The 19,652-nt window shown below is 42.1% G+C and overlaps 1 protein-coding gene across 1 annotated transcript in view; it reads left to right on the top strand.

Annotated features, from left to right (window-relative positions):
- Window positions 1-19,652, top strand: part of LOC113173768 (anosmin-1) — a 36,378-nt gene that overhangs the window by 7,779 nt on the left and 8,947 nt on the right. Inside the window, exons 3-7 of the mRNA XM_026377304.1 lie at window positions 11,636-11,698; window positions 11,985-12,207; window positions 15,993-16,177; window positions 16,526-16,655; window positions 18,650-18,855. Of these exons, the coding sequence (XP_026233089.1) occupies window positions 11,636-11,698; window positions 11,985-12,207; window positions 15,993-16,177; window positions 16,526-16,655; window positions 18,650-18,855 (807 nt within the window). The remainder of the gene's footprint in view (window positions 1-11,635; window positions 11,699-11,984; window positions 12,208-15,992; window positions 16,178-16,525; window positions 16,656-18,649; window positions 18,856-19,652) is intronic.

Raw genomic sequence — 19,652 nt, 5'->3', positions numbered from 1 at the left:
CTACGGTGCCTACTCTGCTTCAAGGGCTCTCTGAATTTAATTAGTTTAGTTGTGTCCTAAGTTTTGGTTTAGTCAATCAGAATGCAGGCAGAGCACAAGTTTCCAGCCACAAGTCAACCTTTTTGGTAGCAAACATCACCACACTTCATGTCCACATCAATGACTCGAGTGCACACTTAGGGTCTGTCTGTAGCGTGTCAAAACACGGTGCTATTGTGACCACTCTTAACAATTGTACCAAATGGGCCCATGCTGTACAGTGGCTCCTTGTGAATGGCCCTCCAGCCACTGATTAGCCTCTTTACTTCATGAACAGCACACAGTCAAACAGAGAAACAAAAGCAGCAGCTCCCGGGGAGTGCGTTAGGGCAGAATGTTTGTCCACCCAGAGTTCTGTTAAGAGCTCTCTGTCTGCGAAGAAAATGCGAGGAAGGTCGGCCTAATAATTTAGACAAAGATGCTGTGACCCCGTCCATCTGTCTGCATTTTAGGAAATCAAAGCCTCCTGTTGCCATTTGCGATGAGAAAGTCATCCCATTCATCTCATATGCAGTGTCCAGAGTCAGTCCTGCTCTCAGTGTCCCCATTGTCATGGTAATTAACCTGCTTGCCCTCTCTCCAGAGCACAGCGAGGTGGCATTTGGAGAGCCAGAGAGTCATTATCATGCCACAACACAGGACCAGCAGACAAACTCCATTCAGCAGGGAGACGCCAGGAAAACAGACAGCAGGCATTTCTATGAGCTATTATAATTTTGTCTCCCTACTTGAGAAGTTTGGATTGTGCTCTGAAAGTTTTTAAAAACTCGAGGGTGTTCCTTTTTTTTTCTGCTACTGCAAAGAAAATAGATTTTGTGCATGTGCATTGGAGAGCGTGCAGAAGCAGCCAAGAAGCTTTCCATATTCAGAGCATGGCTGATATTAGCAGGGTTCGCTTTCCTCATGGGTGTGATCCAGGCTCCAAAACAAATGCTAGAATTGACTTAAGGCAGTTAAGTGACAGTGTGCAACAAAGCAGTGCACTTCATTACTCAAACTTCTCTCGGGGAAGAAAGAATAGAGAGGACATGTGCATTATGCCTGGATAAGTTGGCCTGTGGTGAGTCACTGGAACACGTCCATCACTTCTAATTCCTTTCTGTGGAAGAAAGTGTAATATTTTTAGTGCAGATACACAAAATATCCTTGACGTTTTCAAAAATCATTATAGTTTTTCCTCCACGGAGACTAATCACTTAGTGAATCGGATTGAGTGCTGAGAACTGAGCTGAAAAGAATTAAAGCGCAAGTATGTAATATAACATCTTTTAACAATGGGATGTTGACTTAACCTCACTTTTCTCAGAAGCAGCCATGTCGCAGCTCTTTCTTTATCAAGAGCTTGTGCGGGGAAAAGCTTGAGAAAGCAACATTGTCTGGTTGCCATTTGACGGCAATGGGTCGTGCAAGTCTTTCACAGATGTCTCACATATCCCAGGTGGCTCTTTTGAATTCCTACCAGTCACACCCTGATCTGCACATACAAGTACAAGAATAAGAAGTGTTTACTCTCTTGGATTACATGCACCTTCGTCTTCATGCGTTGCAAGCTTTTGGAGCAGTTTGCTTGAATAACAATCACTGGAATGCTACTATGTCTCATTCAAAAGTGTCTTTCAAAGACCACTGTCAAGCCCTCCTACCAACCCCCACATTTTCTCACGCCAAAATAAAATGGTCAGACTTCCCTATCAGTTGTTTTTTTTTTTTCTCAAGGTTACTTGAAACTATTGAAATAACCCCAAAACACCAACTCCTCATACTTCACACTTCACTTTCACTGTGATGGTGTGCCAGTGGAGTTTACAAGGCTTTTGTGTGGTCATCTTTTTCCTTGACGGTAGGTAGTATATTTTGAGGTCCACTAAAAAGATGTGATAAAGTAGGTGCTGGATGGCAGTTTATGGCTGGGCACGGCTGGGATTGTTAGGTGCTTCAGACTTCAAAGCACCTTTTGGTCATGTTGAGGCCAGACATTCGTCTCACCTCTGTGTGTTAGCCACATTACCAGCACCAACACCTCAAAGCAAGCCGGACTAGAAGTCAGTCTGTCATAGGGGCAGCGTCTGGATTGCCTGTCGGTGGAGCTGCTAAGGAGAGTGTTAAATCCGAGAAACAACTTTAATCAGTTTCTCTTGGTTGACTGTCTTGTTTCATATATATGTGGAAGAATTCTGTGGTAGTGGATCATGCAAAGAGACATCTCTGTAGTTTCTCTGAAGCATTTCTTCATGTATTTCTTTGCCTAGTTTAAGGCAGTGTTAGTGCTGAGTGTGTGTGGGTGGCGGAGGAGTGTGAAGCAGGGCTGGTCAGTCCCAGCAGGAAGGACCTGATCTGGACATGGTTGTTAAGTTTCATTGGCTAAAGGGGGGTCGCTTCATTGGCTGCTATCTGTGGAGCTCATTATTCACATGGTGGGTGGCAGAGAATGAAACCCCCCACAGCAAAAAAAAAAAAAAAAAAAGCCAAAGAAGTAGCCACAGGAGAGGAGACAAGAGAATGTGGACCTGCAGTGAAACAGTGAAAAGTCTCATTTGAAGCCGCTCTGTGTAGTGTTGTGTGTTCAGTGTCTGACTTATGAGATCTACCAGGAAATCTTCCACAAAGAAATATATTCTCTTTCTCACACCGACCTGTGTTGTTATTGATCTAAGAGAGCAGAGAGGCGTTTTAAATAGTGACCATTTATATTCTGAGATAATCAACCCTTCAGCCTGATTTTATGTGTTGTCCCCGTCAGAAGGGATTTCATTTTCTTGAAGGATTAATGCAATCAAAGCTTCTGTGTAATCCTCTTTTAGCAATAATGACCAGTCATACTGACACAGTCTGTTGTCATCCGAGTGTTTACTCTAAATAAATATGATGGATTACAGGATATGTATCATGATGCTATCTATCTGTGCGTTTCCATCTTGCTACAATTTCCTTCTCAAGCCACATGTTGAGAGGTGTTGAGAGGTGACATTTTTCTGGGGTTTTATTTGTCATCTCTGTTAAAATATTGTTACGAAACTCGTCACGACGAAGGCGAGATTAGAACGTAAGAATCTTAAAGCTGATGTGCTTGGTAGATGCGGGCTTATCAATTTACTCCAGCTCCACTCCAAGCTGCTGCATCCTGCAGATAAATCCCACCGACTGTGTGCGACGATGTTAGGACGATTGAAGACCAGAATGTGTGTCAAACTCACAGTGATTGACAGGTCTCTTAACCTTAGACTTGGGTCTGACTCTTTCACTCGAGCGATTTATACTGACAAACTCCACACTGTGCATGTATCAACTATCGTTTTTGTCTTTATGTTCTTTCCCTGCAGCAGTTAAATTCAACTTGCCCAGGTTTGTCTTTTCTTCACAAAGTCTTTTTCTTCTCAGCTTTCAAAATATGTATTAAAGAAAAATCAATGATCCCCCCGAGCTAATACAGTAGAATGTATAATATCACTGGTTATAGGCTGCACATTATTTCTCAGTCAGGCTGTGTTATGATTTAAAGATACCGTAGAGAGCAAGAAGGATAAGTTATGTGCTTCATAGACTGAAATAAACAAGTGGAGATTGATTTTATGTGATCCCGATATTAACTTCCATGCATCAGTCAACATAACATTATTCAGTGTGATAGTGGTACTGAAAAACAGTCAGTCATGTATTGCAGAGATGTAACGTGGTTTTCAGAAAAACACGACGAGGGCTTTGCTTTCCCATGAAACGTCACAGCGAAAGGCCGGCTGGCCTCATTATCAATAATCTGACCCCACGTGATGGATACATCCTGTTGAGTCTAATTGTCATGAAATGTAAACGGAGCTCTGTAGCTCTCGTTACAGTCGCTGTAATTTTGACTCTTGTCACTGCAGAACGTAACAACATGAGATGGCAGAGGACCTATAAAAAGGAGCCCCGACAGGGGAGTGGGGAGTGTGTATGAGTGTGTGTGTGTGTGTGGAGCATTTGTGGTTGAAACTTCAGAGTCATTAAGCATTAAATGAACTGCTATTGCATTCCACAGCAGACAAAGCACAATTCTGGCTAAGCTGTTTGGGCTTTTTGCTCATAAATAAGGCAGGCACCTCTGATTGTGGGGTAAATGTATAATTCATGCACTGCCCCTCCTGCTCCTCCTCTTTTTTCTTCTCACTTTCTGCCAGGCTATTCCTTTTCAGCTCTTTGTTGTCTGCACCCTCAACTGCCTTTAAATTAATAATTAAAGTAATTCTCAAAGACTGTCTGTGACACCACCTGCTAGGTTACTCGCCATCTCCCTCACCGTTCGAGAAGCAAAATAGAAAGTCTTGAACCGTATACATTTCAGTTCACCTCACCAGAGCTGGAATACTACAGTGTTTTAGTTGGTTGTTAATATGAAGGAGTTATGACACTGGCAATGTTCGGAGCGTGCATACCTCTCAGGGCTGTAAAAGGCTTTGGAAAATATGTCATCACACAACAGTATAAGGGAAATTCGAACTAGTCTGTCAATCTTAGTCCAAAGTAGTTAGCATAGTTTTATTAACCGTCTATTACTCATAATTAATGCATTGGGTTAGTGTGATAATGCAAATAGTGTTGTAGTTGTTATTAGGCCTATATATCATTCATTTTTTGGAAGATGCTCTCTGGCACAAACTACACTGACATTGTTTATTTCTAAAGTGCTGCAGGATATCACCAGCAGACAGATCGTCCCTCGTCAGACCAGTTTTGGCAGAAGTCATAAACAGATACAGTTACCATAAGGATCTATTGCACCTAATGTCAATTTTTAATATGGTGTGGATACTTGGAGACAGCCATCGATTTGCTGCACACATTAGACTATCTGGCTCTACCCCCATGGGCCTCATGTATCCTCAGGACTTGCGAGCAAATGGAGTCCAGGAGCACCTACATGCTGCAATTGTTGTCTTCTCTAGCTCTAGTAATCCTCCACTGACTCTCTGAGCCATGCGGGCTTCTTGTTAGTTTGCAGAGGCTTATGTAACTGTAAAAAAGAAAATCCCACAACAATCTTTGCAGTTTGCCAGTGCCCCCTTGGAATATCAAACAAAAAGGAATATTTAAGATGCACTCTGGTTTATCCAAACAGCTTTTCTTTTGTTGCCAGTGAAACATCTATATTGACTGATTCCAGTTGCTTTATCACTAAGTTAAATTCTCAAATCCTTTTGTTTTCTGATAAGTTATGTGTGCTAATAAGTGTGGCAATTACATAAACAGAGTCATGGTTATGGAAAACATAATAACATACAGCCTTTATCATGTCTTCTGTGTACAGTATACAGTTGCAGACTGACAAGTCAGCACATTGTTCATCTTTTTGATCCACCTGATCCAGCCCACTCTCTGCTAAGCACACACCTGTGCTAATTTACTACCGTGCAGAAATTAAATACATCATATCTCCCGGACACACTCTGAGGTCAGGTTAGGTTGAAGAAATACTGTGTCTAGACTTTATAAGAGCTCAGCACAGGGATATCTTCTAACTGATTTACTTGCTATACTTTTACAGTCCTTTGAAAGTTAATGGCCTGTCAGAAACATATTGGAAAGCCTTACTAGCATATGATTTTACACTCATTCAGCTTGCAGCTCAGGCACTTGATAAAATATGTTTCAGCCTGGTTAACCTGTAATAAAAGTCACAGTGGGTATCATCTAAAAGGCAACTGTAAAGATTGCATGCTAGACAGTTTTTAGTCTACATACTTAAATTACAGTTTGAACTATTAGACAAGCTGTCTATGGTCTTCATCAGACTGGCTCTGAGTCCTGTGAAACAGCTTGAAGTAGAGCATGTGCCACGAATGAGAAATAAGGAGAAATCAAGTAATGAAGACCGAGGATGAGAAAGGGAATGTGGAATCATGTCCACTATGTTTTCAGATTGTTCCTTAAAGAGATGGAAGGAAACTGTGTGATACAGGTAGGGACAGATAGATGGTGGCCTCTACTTTGTAGCCCCTTTAAAGTAGAGCTGAAACAATTACTCAACTTACAGAATGTTAATTTTCAGCTATTTTAAATACCAATGAATCATTTTAATCACTATGTAAAAATGGCCACAAATTTATTGAAACTAGCTGGAAAAAATTCTGGTTCCAGCTTCTCAAATGTGCTCAAATTGTCATAAATGACAAATTGCTTTTGGGTACTGGCACGCAAGTAATTTAATATCAACCCCACTGGGTTCTGGAAAATAATAACATATACATATGTTAATTTCTTCTGACATTTTATTGACAGAATGATTAATCGAGAAAAAAATCAGCAGATTAACAAATACAAGAAATAATTATACTTTCCTTATACTTGGTTTTGGCCACTTTTGACCTTGATTTGAAGGTCATACAGCATCATACAGGGCTTTTCTCAACTAACTGTAATAACAGCATGTATTTTGGGAAAAGTAATTTCTGTATAGACAGTGTTAGATAACTGGCTGTGGGAGTACTTCAGAAGGGTATGACACTCTCACTGTTGAATCATCAGTACAGTACAAAAGCACAAAAGCGCCTGCACTGGAAAAAAAAAAAGTTCTTTGATAAAATGTCAGAGGTATGTGGGACACAAACTGCTCACTCTTTCAATCAGCCATGGTGATGCTGTTGCTTGCTCGTCGCATCAACTTCTGTTGGAACTCTAAATAAGGCTGCAAAAATTCTCTTGTGATACTGTTTTGCTGTATTATAATAAAGGATTGTTGTTTATCTGAGCTAATTGTTTTACAACAGATACAAAACATAACCTCACCTGTATTGTATGGTTGGATGTAGGATAGAAGAACTCAGGAAAAAAGATCACAGAAAAAAGTTGGAGACTACAAAAAACGTGTGTCCTCATAACATTTTTGGCAGCTATGAGTGCATTGGCAATCTTTCTTTAAAATCTATCTGGACTAGAGGGGATGTAGTCTGAGAGAATGAAAGACAGGGGGTGGAGAAGTGAGAGCAAAGAGGAGATAAGAACTGAGAACAAACTGGGGAAGTCAAGGGCAGACGACAGTAAAATAAGGAATGAAATTGGGAGAAGTGTGTGAACACGTGGAGTAAGTGCCTGTGTCAGTACACAGCAGAGCCTGGTGGCTCGCCCCTGGATGGGTCGATAGATGAGCACAGAGCTGAGAGCTGCTGATATAATTGAGTCTGGTCATTGGTAGTGTGAAAAGTGCCAGGGCAGCAGAACGCAGCTATAACTGAATGAGATTGGAGGTGAGATTTACAATGTGTTTGATCAACAACCGAGATTCCTCCATATCGGAGAGCGCCAGATGAGCAGAAAGCAGTGGCACCATCCCAACAGGCACGAAAGGCACCTTGTAAATATCTGTTGGCACCATCTGAGCTCGACACTGACCGTCCGCGCTGGGATCGATATATTCGGCTCCCACATGTCATCTCAGGGATTTTGGGATAACGGAGAGAAATATGGGAAGCTTCAAATTTTACCAGACTGTGGGATTCCGAGAAAAAGCGCAGGTACTCACATGTTTTTGGCGCACGATGTTGTGTCTGCTAACTTTCCTTTACAAAATAAGAGAATCACTCATAGCTGCCTCACATGTCTGTAGAAATATAGTCAGGCAATATGGGAAAATGTCATCCGCATCAGTATGAATTATGGCCCCACTTTTATTTTGTATACACTGTGTATTGTTAGGCCTGGGGCAGTCTTGACTAGTAGCAGTTCATGCTCCATTAAATAAAACTAAACACTTGCATGACATTTTATATATGCCCTTTTCATAGCTTATGTTATTCCAGGCACTCACTGGGGGCAGTAAGCATTTTTATGATGGGTGGAGATAACCACGTTCCTATGATACAGAAAGGCAGTTTTGTGCACTTCAGCTAACCCCCCTCCCACCCACGTCTCCCCCTTTTCCTCCCCCAGTCTTCACCCCCTCGATCTTCCCACCCGCCTCGTCCACAGCTATGACAAAGTGAAGATGGGCTGTGGCATTGGCTGCCATTCAGCCTGACTCTCTCATCGGCCCCACAGAATGCCTTTCAGGGTCCCCCAGAGTAACAACTGCTGCGTTTTTATTACAGCGTGAAATGGGGAGTGAAAGGCCGCTATGGATGTTCCTGCTTAACCATGCAGAATGTGTCACTGTTGGGTAGGAAAATAAGAGGACAACAAGGAAATCGGTCGCTTTTGTGAAGAATAACAGCTCCAGACCATAGAAAATGCCTTATGTTCTTGTTTAAAATAGAAAGCAAAATAATATGTGTCTTTGTAGGTGAAATTTGTTCAGAAATATGTTTACATGACATGCAATAATTGCATGCAGTCCTTACACAATTCAAACAGAGCAGTGGCTGCTACCATTAGAGTTTTGCTTTAGGCCTACCCAGACCATGTCACCCAAACTCAGCAGATAATTAATGTCCAGCTCTGCTTTGTTTACTACTCTTGTTAGATGGGGTGAATTCTCACATTTGATCTCAGAAGTTGAACAGTAGTGTTGCTTATCTGTTATGTGAGATGAATGTTTGACGTCCTCAAAAACTTTATTTCTAACAAAATCAAACAATCCAAAACCTAGTTTGACCTGTTTTGAGTATGGGTTGTGCTCATTTCTGTAACATTTCTGGCTATTTGCATCATTAAATCTGATGTTTTCAGAATATCTATAGTCACTAAACAAACTTTAGGGTTGGCAGCCATGCGAGTAGATCTCTCAGAGACAATGGTGCTTTGAGCTCAATACTGAAATCAGTTAATTTTAATTGAGTGTCAGAGTCCATCCATCAAATGTATCTGCATGCTATAGGGTCCAGATGACAGGCCCTGCCAAAAAAATCAACCAAACAATCAAACAATAAATCAAAACAGTAGAGTAGATACTGTATGTTAAGGCACTCCCTAGTAGGTTTAGGTGTAATCAGTACTACGGCTTAGATTGAGCACCAAACTGTGTGAATAGGAATCAGGCACTTGATTGATGAGAGCACCTTTGTAATTATCAGCCATTCTATTTGCTTTGGTTGGACATCTGTCGTCAGTCTTCCTCCTCCCTGCTTGAATGTCAGGTTGTGGGTGTGCCTGGAGGAGAAATGCTGACATATTGTTAGTTTTCAGCACACCTGCAGGGATTTATCACTGCCTCAACACAAATACCATTTTAAGAGTGCCATTTTATGTTTTTCTCATTTAGCAGGGACACCTGTTGTGATAAAATATTTAAAATTCAACTTTCTGGTAAAAATCCAGCAGCTTTTATTAGTTGGGAACTTTTCCCACCAAAGAGTTAATAAAAAGAAAAAAAAAAACTGGGACTGTGAGGGTGAGACAACACTGAACACACAGCCAGCATTGTGATCTGTGTTGCAATATCCTTGGTACGCAGTGTGCTGTGTTAATTCATGCTGCTTGGCACGCAAGCCTGAGCATCTCGAGGTAACGATGTTTCTATTTTCACTTGTCTACTTGTGATTGTGTTGAACCAGAAAGAGATTCATCCTCAAGAAAAGCCAGTGGAATGCATTCAGTCCATGCACACAAGACCTTTCAATGAGTAAAATGAGCTTGATCCCCGGGCTTATGTGTGTATGTTCAGTGATTTGTAGAAGGGATTTGGGGGCTTTGACATGTGCGTCTACTGGCAGAATGTCCTTTAGACACAAGTGCAGCACACAGCTATTGCCTCGACACCTCTTTGTTCCTGCACGGTGCTTGTGTGAAGCCCGGATGCTGAGCTTGCTGCCTGCTTGCATTGCAGACTTTACTCTCGGAGGATACATTTGAGAACAGAATTAATGATGGAAGGTCACCATGTTATTAATTGCACTCGCTTAGAGTCTTTGGACGTTGAGGCATGACTTGGATGCTGCAGTTGAGCTCATATGTCATCTTAAATCTCTGAGGCGTTACAGTGGTTTCACCTGATCAGCTCTGTAGAAACCACATCAGTTTCTTTTGGAGCTCTCGTCTGTCATAACTATGTGCTTTCTCTCCAAAGTGTTCAATTCTACATGACGCTTTATATTTTATTTCTCCGGAGTAATCTACAGTATATTGCTATGAAGTAATTAAGAAAATACCCCTTCACCCAACCTCCTTTACCCTTTTTATACATTTTTCTTTTACTCAACTTGCTGTCTACACAGGGATCTTGGTTGCCTAAGATGATGTGGGCAGGGAACTGAAGCTGAGTGTAAGTGAGTGCTGGCAGCCGTGTGTTCGGCCCTGATTGCAACATGTTCCTCCAGAAGCAAGGTTTATATTTCTTCTTGTGCCCGTCCACCGCACTCCATAAAAAGCAAATAAACTTTTCACTGGCAATTGCATGATAATGACGGAGCTGGCTAATGAGTGAATTAAAGAGCCATAAATACAGCTCATGCCCACTGACTGAGATGTGAAATTTGTGACATCAACTTTGTGCTACAGTCCTGTAACAGTAACAGTCTGTGTAGCAGGGGCTGCCATAGCTACTCCTCTGCACTTGTACTGTACCTTACATAACACTACATACAGTAGCACTACGTTTTTCCCCGATTAATCTTTTTTTAAAACACTTAATCTGACCAAAGGTCGACCTCCACTGATTTATATCTACCATATCACGTCTCTCCCTCCCACTGACCAACATATAAGACTGTCGCAGAAGATAAATGTGGGTAAATGTGTTGAAAATTTATTGCTGTGCCTTGTCTCAGTGATGTAGCGGGTGCGAGAGTCTAAATGAAATGGAGTTGAATGAGTGACTTTGGCAGGTCTCTGGTTGGTGTGGTTTGGGTTGCTCCCAGTGCAGCACAGAAGCAGCCTGGCAGCGGTTTGTCTGTTTGACTGGGTTTGCCAGCTCTCAGTGGCCAGCAGCAGGATCATATAAGACCTCAGCTCATTTAAGTCCTATCTGCACACATTCCCCCTTTGTGCGACAGTATCTGCCTAATTCCATTACAAGTGTACACTTTCTTGCTAGATTACTTTCAATTTTATTGAATGTGATTTATTCGTGGTGAGTTGTTGTATTTAAAGAAGGAGGAAGGTTGATAAGATTGGTAAAATATTATCTTCCCATTATGTTTAGCCGCACTCATACTACTTTCATCCCTTGCCTGCGCCAAATGTTAGGTAAATTTGTTCCATGTGTTAAAAAAGGGAATCCCAGGAACATTAAACTGGGTGTATCAATTACTATTAAGTGCCCTCTGTTCAGCGTGGTAAAGAGAAGGGATCTTAATGCCAGACAGTCTCAAGCCCAGACATGAGCAGGGAAGGTGGTAGGATGAGAGCGAGGCAGAGGGAGGATAGTAGCGTTAAGGCATGAAGAAGGAATCTGTCAGGGCTGACACCAAGCAAAAGTCAAGCATCAGAAGATTTCTAGACACCAGAGCAAGGGTGTGTCTGTCTGCTCATAGCAGACAACCCCTATCCTCCATGTTTGCTTTTGTAGAAGATTGTTTATATTCTTTGAGGGCATGCAGGGCATCAGTAACAAAAAAGAGGCGTGACTAGTTGTTGTGAACATGCAGTGGCTGAGTGAGGTGCCTGTCAAGCACAGAAAGCAGCATCTCCACAGTGGCGGCTCTTTTGATGTGGCTGGCTCTTTGAAGAACTGACACCCTTCTCCTTTTCACAGTGCCTGGAGCCCTGCAAGGAATCCTGGGACCTGAAGGAAAACCAGTGCCAGGATTTATGTGAGGTATGTCCCCGCCACAAACACTACGGTTGCCTCAGATTCAAGTGTTCGGGCTTAGTGGGAAAATTCAATAAGAGGAAAGTTTGAGAGGGGTGTGAAGTAAGACTTTTTGCACAGTAATGGCATTCTCTCTGAGGCTAAATCAAAGTTGTTTTAATGTGCTCACAGCTTGAGTGAGTCATAAGCTGAAATGTAAACAGGGCAGTCATGCAGGTTGGTTTTAAAAAAAGTAATCTGACAGACATTTTTCCTCCTCCACCTTTCTTGTCATCCTCTCCCTATTCTGTAGCCGCTCTTTCCCAAGAAGCACTACGAGTGTCTCACAAGCTGTGAATTCCTTAAGTCGGTAGAGGGGGTGAAGCAGGGCGACTGTCCTGCCCCTGAGAAGGCCAGCGGCTTCGCAGCAGCCTGCGTGGAGAGCTGTGAGGAGGATGGGGAGTGTTCGGCTGTCAAAAAGTGCTGCTCCAATGGCTGTGGCCACACCTGCCAGCTGCCTAAAAACCCCTACAAAGGTAATGTTAAAGGTTAATTAACATTCATCTCGTAGGATTACACTCAGATTCACAGGAACCTTCAACCATTTCAAATGAGCTTTTAACTAGAATATAGGATAAAGTGTTTGGTGGGTTTGAAGGATTTGTGGCTGTACAGCACAGGTTTGTAATAACCGAGCCACTGACAGGTCAGTGGAGATAATCAGTGGAGAAATTCATAGGGCCTGTTTGTCCTTGGATGGTCTCGTTTGTAGAATACAGATGAGGACATATTTCTATTCATACTATAAGTGTATATGCGTTTGCCTAAGATTAAGTCGAATACCTAAAACTGTGCGTGGAACTGTTTATGAGATGTTCTCCACATCTCATCTTTTTCTTTATTACTCAGCACCGGGTTCGACATAGTTCATCAGATGAATTCTGGATACACTCTCTTTCTTGATTTTTTTATTTTTTTTTCCCTATTCAATAAATGATGTTTAATATCTGGTAATGGTCCACAGAATACATCATGTTTTTAATGTGATTAAATGTTTCTGTTTGCATAATTTTCACAAATAGCATTGAACCAATTAATTCCTCTCAGACATTAATTTTAAAACTCAATGACGCAGATTGTAGATTATCCTGTATGTGTGCAATTTCTAACGACTTAACTTAACAAGCTCTGAATCATAAATCTTTATTTCATCTTTGTATTGTAATGCACCCACACATCCCTTATGTGCTCTCTGTTGGAAATTGGATTATATCTTCTGTCTTGAATTTGCTGGATAAGCCTGATAAGCTTGGGTTTCACAGACACAAATGAACTCAAGGATCTTTGCTCCAATAAAACAGTTTAATAGTGCTGCCCAAGGCTCCCTGATGTTCTGAGGGTGCAAGTCATTATGTGGGAGAACCAAGAGACCCTGAACTTGAAAATGGAGGCTGGAACTACATTATATACACTATCAGCACATAGTTGTTTACAGCCTGAGGCCATAACAAATATGTTGAAGTGAGAGCAGAGGAAGATGAGTCTAAATCAAGCTTTGAACTGCTGCAGTGATAGACTGTAGCTGCGTATGCTTTGAATCACACTCCAGTAAGCCTAAGCATGTTTTACTGAGTGTACTGTATTTAGGAGTGAGAGGCAAGAGCATGTGATTCATGAGTTTGATCTTGTGCACGCACAAAAGCAAGCATTTATATTTGATTTGGAGAAATCCTGAGGGACTGCACGGTGAATGTCATGCTCAGAAGGTGAACAGCGCGTTAATCGGGAAAAGATGAAAGCAGGCATGACCTTGAAAATGTCAATAGAGCGACCAAGTCAATGAAAACCATTCAGCGCGCGGCGAGGCCTTCAAATCAAGCAGCCTACCTGCTGATTTAGTCCAAACACTGAGCTCATGACGGGTCACTGTCAGCACTGCCTTTACACTGAATTACACTGAGCCTCTTGGAGAAAGTCTAGATGGAATTCCTCTCCTGGTTCTCAGTGTTAAAGGTCTAATTAGTTGCTCATGGTTTGAAGAGCATAATTGTTTCTATGTGTGCACGAGTGTGTGTGTGTGTGTGTAGTCTTTACCATGATGAGCCACGGTGCTGGAAAGCATTAGCAAACACAAGCAAGGAGAAATGGAGCGTTTCCCCCACTGTGATCACTCTCAGATGTGTGTATGTTTGTGTGTATTTTGGTTCAGGTTAGGGTCTTGAGCCCCCGTGTATGTCGCTGACTGAGAAAAACACAGTCAGGTTCAGGATGACACACTGGACCCCCCCACTGGGCTTTTATGTGTAACAAAGCTCTGTCTTTTTTTTTCATTTCTTATCAGTGGAGCCACGTTGCTCATCATCCCCCGCATTGTAATGTCATCTCAGACATCTATACGTGGAAGTAAAACCTCAGATAAAAAGTACTGTGCACGTGCGCTATATAAGTAGGAGGTTAATTGGGATCTTCTCTTTCTTTTGTTTTCACCACCTTATCTCTAGTTCTCTCTCATTTTCTACATTCCTGGAAGAAATAACACCAGATTGTGATGCAACCCAAGTTGTTACAAATGTGTTTTGATCAAAAAGCAGCGCCATTCACGACGGTGTGAGACGAACTGGAATAGGAGCAGTGGGTGGGTGAAACAGCGAGTATGTGAAAAATGTAGGTGTCAGGGTGAAATGAAATTAAGTCATATTAACACTGTCACAACAAGTCAGTCAGTCAATTAGTCCATCAGCCACCCTCAGCTTACGGTAAATCCTCATGCTACAAACAGTATTTGTAGTGTTTTCCTCAGCCCCCCTGTAATTAGAGCAGTGATTATGACAGTGTGTGCGTGAGTATTGAGAATTATATTCCTGTAGTGTAATTGTTGGCATGATTAATACATGAATGGATGGTGCTCTGTTGATCATGCTTCAGCAGCAGTTACATCATGGTTTGGAGTAAACGTGTGGCCACTGAAAAATGAACGCTGTATGATTCTTGGACCAAACCTGCCTCAAAAGTTATCTTTGGACCCGGCAAGTTGAGAGAAAGTGTATTTGTTTCCCTCCCACGTATTGCGGAAGAGAAAGGTAGTGCATGTGTGTGGTGTTTTTTTTTTTTTTAATTTCTGTTCGTGCGTACGTGTGTGTGTGTGCGTGCGTGCGTGTGTGATTTGTGCTTTGCAGGAGTACTTATGTGACTTTGTGGGAAGATGAGCTAAGACAGAGGGAGAAGAGGAATGCTGTGGTTACCTTGGTGTTTAGTATTGCGCAGGAAATGTGACACGTTTGTTCATGAACACACACACACGCATACACACCCACACACACTCCGCTATGGAGCTGTGAAACCACAGCACAATGACCCCCAGCTGTTCGTATGAAGAAAGCTGTTATCAGTGGGACAAAACAAAGCACTAACTCCGAACTCCATATGTGTGTGGCTCAAGGACCCTCCTCCAAATTTGAGGATTTATATTCATCAATTCATCACTTTTACCTGGCCTACGTGAAGACTGAATAAAGATAGAGGTGGATCAAGCAGTCTGCATGCAAAACACAGTCTTGATTATGTTGTTTACTGACACGCCGTGCAGTAGCCTTGAGCACGTGTTGATGCCGTTTATAAATCTGGAGCAGTGGTGGGCTGCTCAACAGTGACAGAGGTCCAACATAATGGTCGTGCTAGGCGATTTATTGGATGTATTCAGCCTTCTCCTGTACTTCCAAACTTGCTTTTCCAATCTCCATCTCATTATCACCGTGCCCAACGCTCAATCAACAACTCACTACAGCTCCACTGCAATAAATTTACTTGAGAGTCAGTCTGACTTGGCTGAGGATTTGGCCCAGTCCTGCACTTAATAAATCTCTAATTTAGTGCACATGGCCGCATCGACTTTGTCTGAACGGCTGAATGTGAACTGCAACGATGCAAATTAACTTTAAATGCACTGTATGTGCCTATGTTTGCACTTGTGTATTTTTATGTCAGCGAGAGAAAGAAAAATGCAATGTGTTCCAAAATCACATACCTAAATGCAAACTATGTGTATTATTACTAAGAAGCACAGCTACTAAAACACATTACTCTGGCCGGGAAATACCGCAAGATGATGTTGTTGACCCACAGCATGTATTAAATCTATTGCACTGAGGTCATGTCTGATTTTCAAATCTGTATCTCTCCAGCTCTGATGGTGTCATTTATTTATCCAACTGACTTTCACTCGCAGGAGGAAAACAACAGATGTCAAGTTATAGTTCACCTACAATGATGAGTGCTGTGTCAACTCCCATCATGGTGTTGTTTTCCTTGATTGTACTTCTAGGAGTCCCTCTTAAGCCAAGGAAAGAGTTGGTGTTTTTGGAGCAGCCGTCGGGTCAGCTGGAAATCCGCTGGTCCTCCAAGTTTAACATTTCCGTGGAGCCTGTCCTCTATGTAGTGCAGCGCCGCTGGAACTATGGCATCCATCCCAGTGAGGATGATGCCACCGAATGGCAGACTGTGGTGCAGGTATCTACACATCATGCATCTAAAATGTTCTTGCATACTAGTTAGATTAAAAAAAAGGTTTTGTCTTAGATTCCATCAAATGTTGTCTGAGTGATTCTTTTGATCAGATCTGTAGACCGCTGTTTTAACCTCACATGTCTCAGCGTGCCACATGCTACAGCTGTGAAAGTGCTGCACTGCGCTGACAGACTGTTGCACATGGTGCACATTCCTCCCAGTCACAGTGTCTTTGAAAGTTTGGCAAAGAGAAACGCACGTTTGACTGATGTGGCAGCAAACTCACGTGGGGTTGTGACCCTGCATGAACCCTGACACCTGTGGTTTGCTCTCTCTCCATCTGTCTCTCAGACTGCGGAGGAGCGCGTCCAACTGGCTGACATCAGAGCCAGCAGATGGTACCAGTTCAGAGTTGCTGCAGTCAATGTCCATGGGACCCGTGGCTTCACTGCACCCAGCAAGCACTTCCGCTCCTCCAGAGGTCTGTGTTGTTATCTACATATGCATGTGTGTGTGGCCTTGCTTTGTGTGTAAGTCCTGTTTGACACCCACTGCCCTCCATTTGTTACGGTTAGGACCTTGGAACAGGTGGCCAGTTAGGCTTTTAAGACCTGATGTGACGTCTTATCTGACAATACAAACCCAATATATGTGGTGAATATTCTATAGCCAAATTCACTTTTATCACTTTTGACTGATGGCGTTCACACTATTATGTGTTTGTTTAAACCAGTATTTGGGAATAAACATGTGAAAAAGTCTGTTTAACATAAAGTATTTCCCCCTCACAATTTTCATACATTTGATCAATGAGCTAAAATGGAATGGGTAATTCATGCCAGTACCCTGTAGAAGTCAAGTGATTAGGTGCGACTGGAGGTGCAGAACATTTCTTTTCTGTGCTGCAAGCAGCTCTTCATTTGTATCTTCAAAGGAAGCGTTCCCCTCTCTTTACAGTCATATAAAATGTAATATGTCTGAATTAGTCAGGATATTGCAGGTTTCAAATAAATGCAAGTGTTGTCTTGCTTCCAGTGGGAGTGATGTAACCAAGGCGCTCTTAAGATCTTTGCCACAGATTAGTGAACAAGTTCTCATGGCATCTTGTGTTTCTGCTTTACTCCCCAGCACTGCACTTTCAGTGTTGAATGACACTAAATAGCCATGTTGTGTTGCAGGTTGCATTTGTTGAAGTTTTGGACACTTGTTCTGTGGTTTTTAGGGGTTATAGGCCTTTTAATATGATATTACATCTAGATTATTTCTGCATCAGATCAGATACTGTGTCTTTGAAATACAAGTAGATGCAAAACAATGTGTCCCCAGGTCTGTCCATGTGTTAACCTTATTCAGTGTCTCTAAATGTATGACTATTGGAAAGTGCCTTTATTGCATTTAATGCAAAGTGTATATATAAATAACTTACCAAAGTTGTTTACTAGTACTGCAGACTTTGTAAGTTCTTGAAACTCTTAAAAACCTGGGAGATGGACTTGTGTGTATGTGTGTGTGTGTGTGTGTGTGTGTGTGTGTGTGTGTACATGCGTGCTGTCCTGTCCTGTCAATCCTTTGGCAAACATTAGCTCCCCAGAGCCTTCTGGATGGCTGTCTGACAGAGCCAGACACCTGGTGGGAAAAGGATTTTACTGCAGGGATGAAAATGATTCCAATCAGGCCAATCAGTGCCAAAATGTTGATAGACTGATGGGAGCTGTCATGGATTTGATGAGCCCCCGGCCATTCTGTCACGCCATTGTTATTTATATAGTATGGCCATGTCATCGGATTGCAATTTTGCACTACTATACTTTGTTAGTGCAATTTGGAAGAACTGAGCGCTTATTTATTTTGCACAGCCAACATGAGCTGGTATGGAGACCCGATGTGTCCAATTGTGTTTTTGGAGTGAATTAAATGTATTTCAGGTGGATAAGGGCAGGGGCAAGTAGAGACAACTGGGCTATGGTATGAATTATTTTCTCATTAAAGGCCTATTCCCCCTGGTCGGTGTCTGGCATGGAGCCCTGCCTCAATTCTTGCACCAAGCTGTCATGTGCAGCCGACAGAAGGATGGGTCACAGCACCCACATAGATGGGTTCAGAACCAGCTTTACTATACACACACACACAGTTAGGGTACATGGACTGCTCAGTGTGGAGCAGCATGTGTTTGTTAACCCCTGACCTGTGCTCTTGGTCCTGCTGAACGCACATAGATTCGACACGACACCTGTCATAACATCTCACGGCAGATTGTCAGTGGACTAATTGCTTTACCTACAGTCAAATGCAACTCAGAGCTTCAAGTGGTGAAAGGTGTCTCGGCCTGTAATACATTCAACTTGAAATTATACTTGGCACGGGAAGTGTCACCTATAAGAAACAGAGACTGTTTTCGTCTTACATAAATACCTACATATGTACTGAAATTACTGCTGACAGATTTAGATTTTTTTGCTGGTGCTGTATCTTCAGATCCGTCCTCCCCCCCGAGACCCACCAGCCTGCGTATCACCAACTTAATCCTGGGCGATGAAGGCCTGGTGACAGCACGCCTAAACTGGACTCTGCCGGAGGAGCCCGATATCCCCATACATCACTACAAAGTGTTCTGGAGCTGGACTGTCCCCACTAAGTCAATGATGCTGTCCAAGAAGAAAAGGAGAAAGACCACCAATGGGGTAATCTTCTTCTTTCTCTCTGTATCCTCTCTTCTTAGTAGGGTCTTGTCTACTATTATGTCAGCATATCATTGTAAATGCCCACGTAGCCCTGCAGTGAAAATTCAATATGCATTTATTTATATATACTTGAGAGGCTATCAATCACACACAGATTGATACAATATGTTTTTCATTGTTTTGATTACTTAAACTGATGAAAGAACCCATAAACACACTGTTAAGCTCTGAAAGAAAACACACTAAGTGTGATAAATAGCCTTCTTTATAGTGATAAATCATGATTTCAGCACGCGGGGTCTGTGTTTCTTAAATGTCCCAGTTTGTATTGGTCACATTTTTTGCAGTTTGTCACTTTCTCCTACTCGGTTTTGATTGTGTAATTCAGCTTGTCTGAAGCGGTACATTGATTCATTTATGTATTTATTACCTATTTCTAACATATACATCTGTAGCTTCAAATTCAAGTGGTTGGATGACTAAACTTAAAATTCCAAACTCATGTTATCCTTTATATGAATACATACTGGATACTTTAACAAATGAGAGACCCAGTAAAACAGGACAGAAAACACCTAGGAAACATTTTCTTCTTGATTCTTATTAGCCCTCATTTTTCACTGGAACAGTTTAGTCTGCACACTGGAACACTCTCAAGTATTTGCTCCAGCCACAAAAGATGTTTTATGGCTCTTTGTCTGGGATGTCACACAAGACAAAGTCCAGCACTTGCCATCACCTAGAAAGGATGCATATCATTTGGTTACAAAAGCTGAAACAAACAGGCAAGCTAAGTT

Source organism: Anabas testudineus, chromosome 21, assembly GCF_900324465.2.
Source record: "Anabas testudineus chromosome 21, fAnaTes1.2, whole genome shotgun sequence".
Lineage (NCBI taxonomy): Eukaryota > Metazoa > Chordata > Actinopteri > Anabantiformes > Anabantidae > Anabas > Anabas testudineus.
Note: the sequence above shows the minus strand (reverse complement) of the source record. Positions and strands in the feature narration are given on the sequence as shown.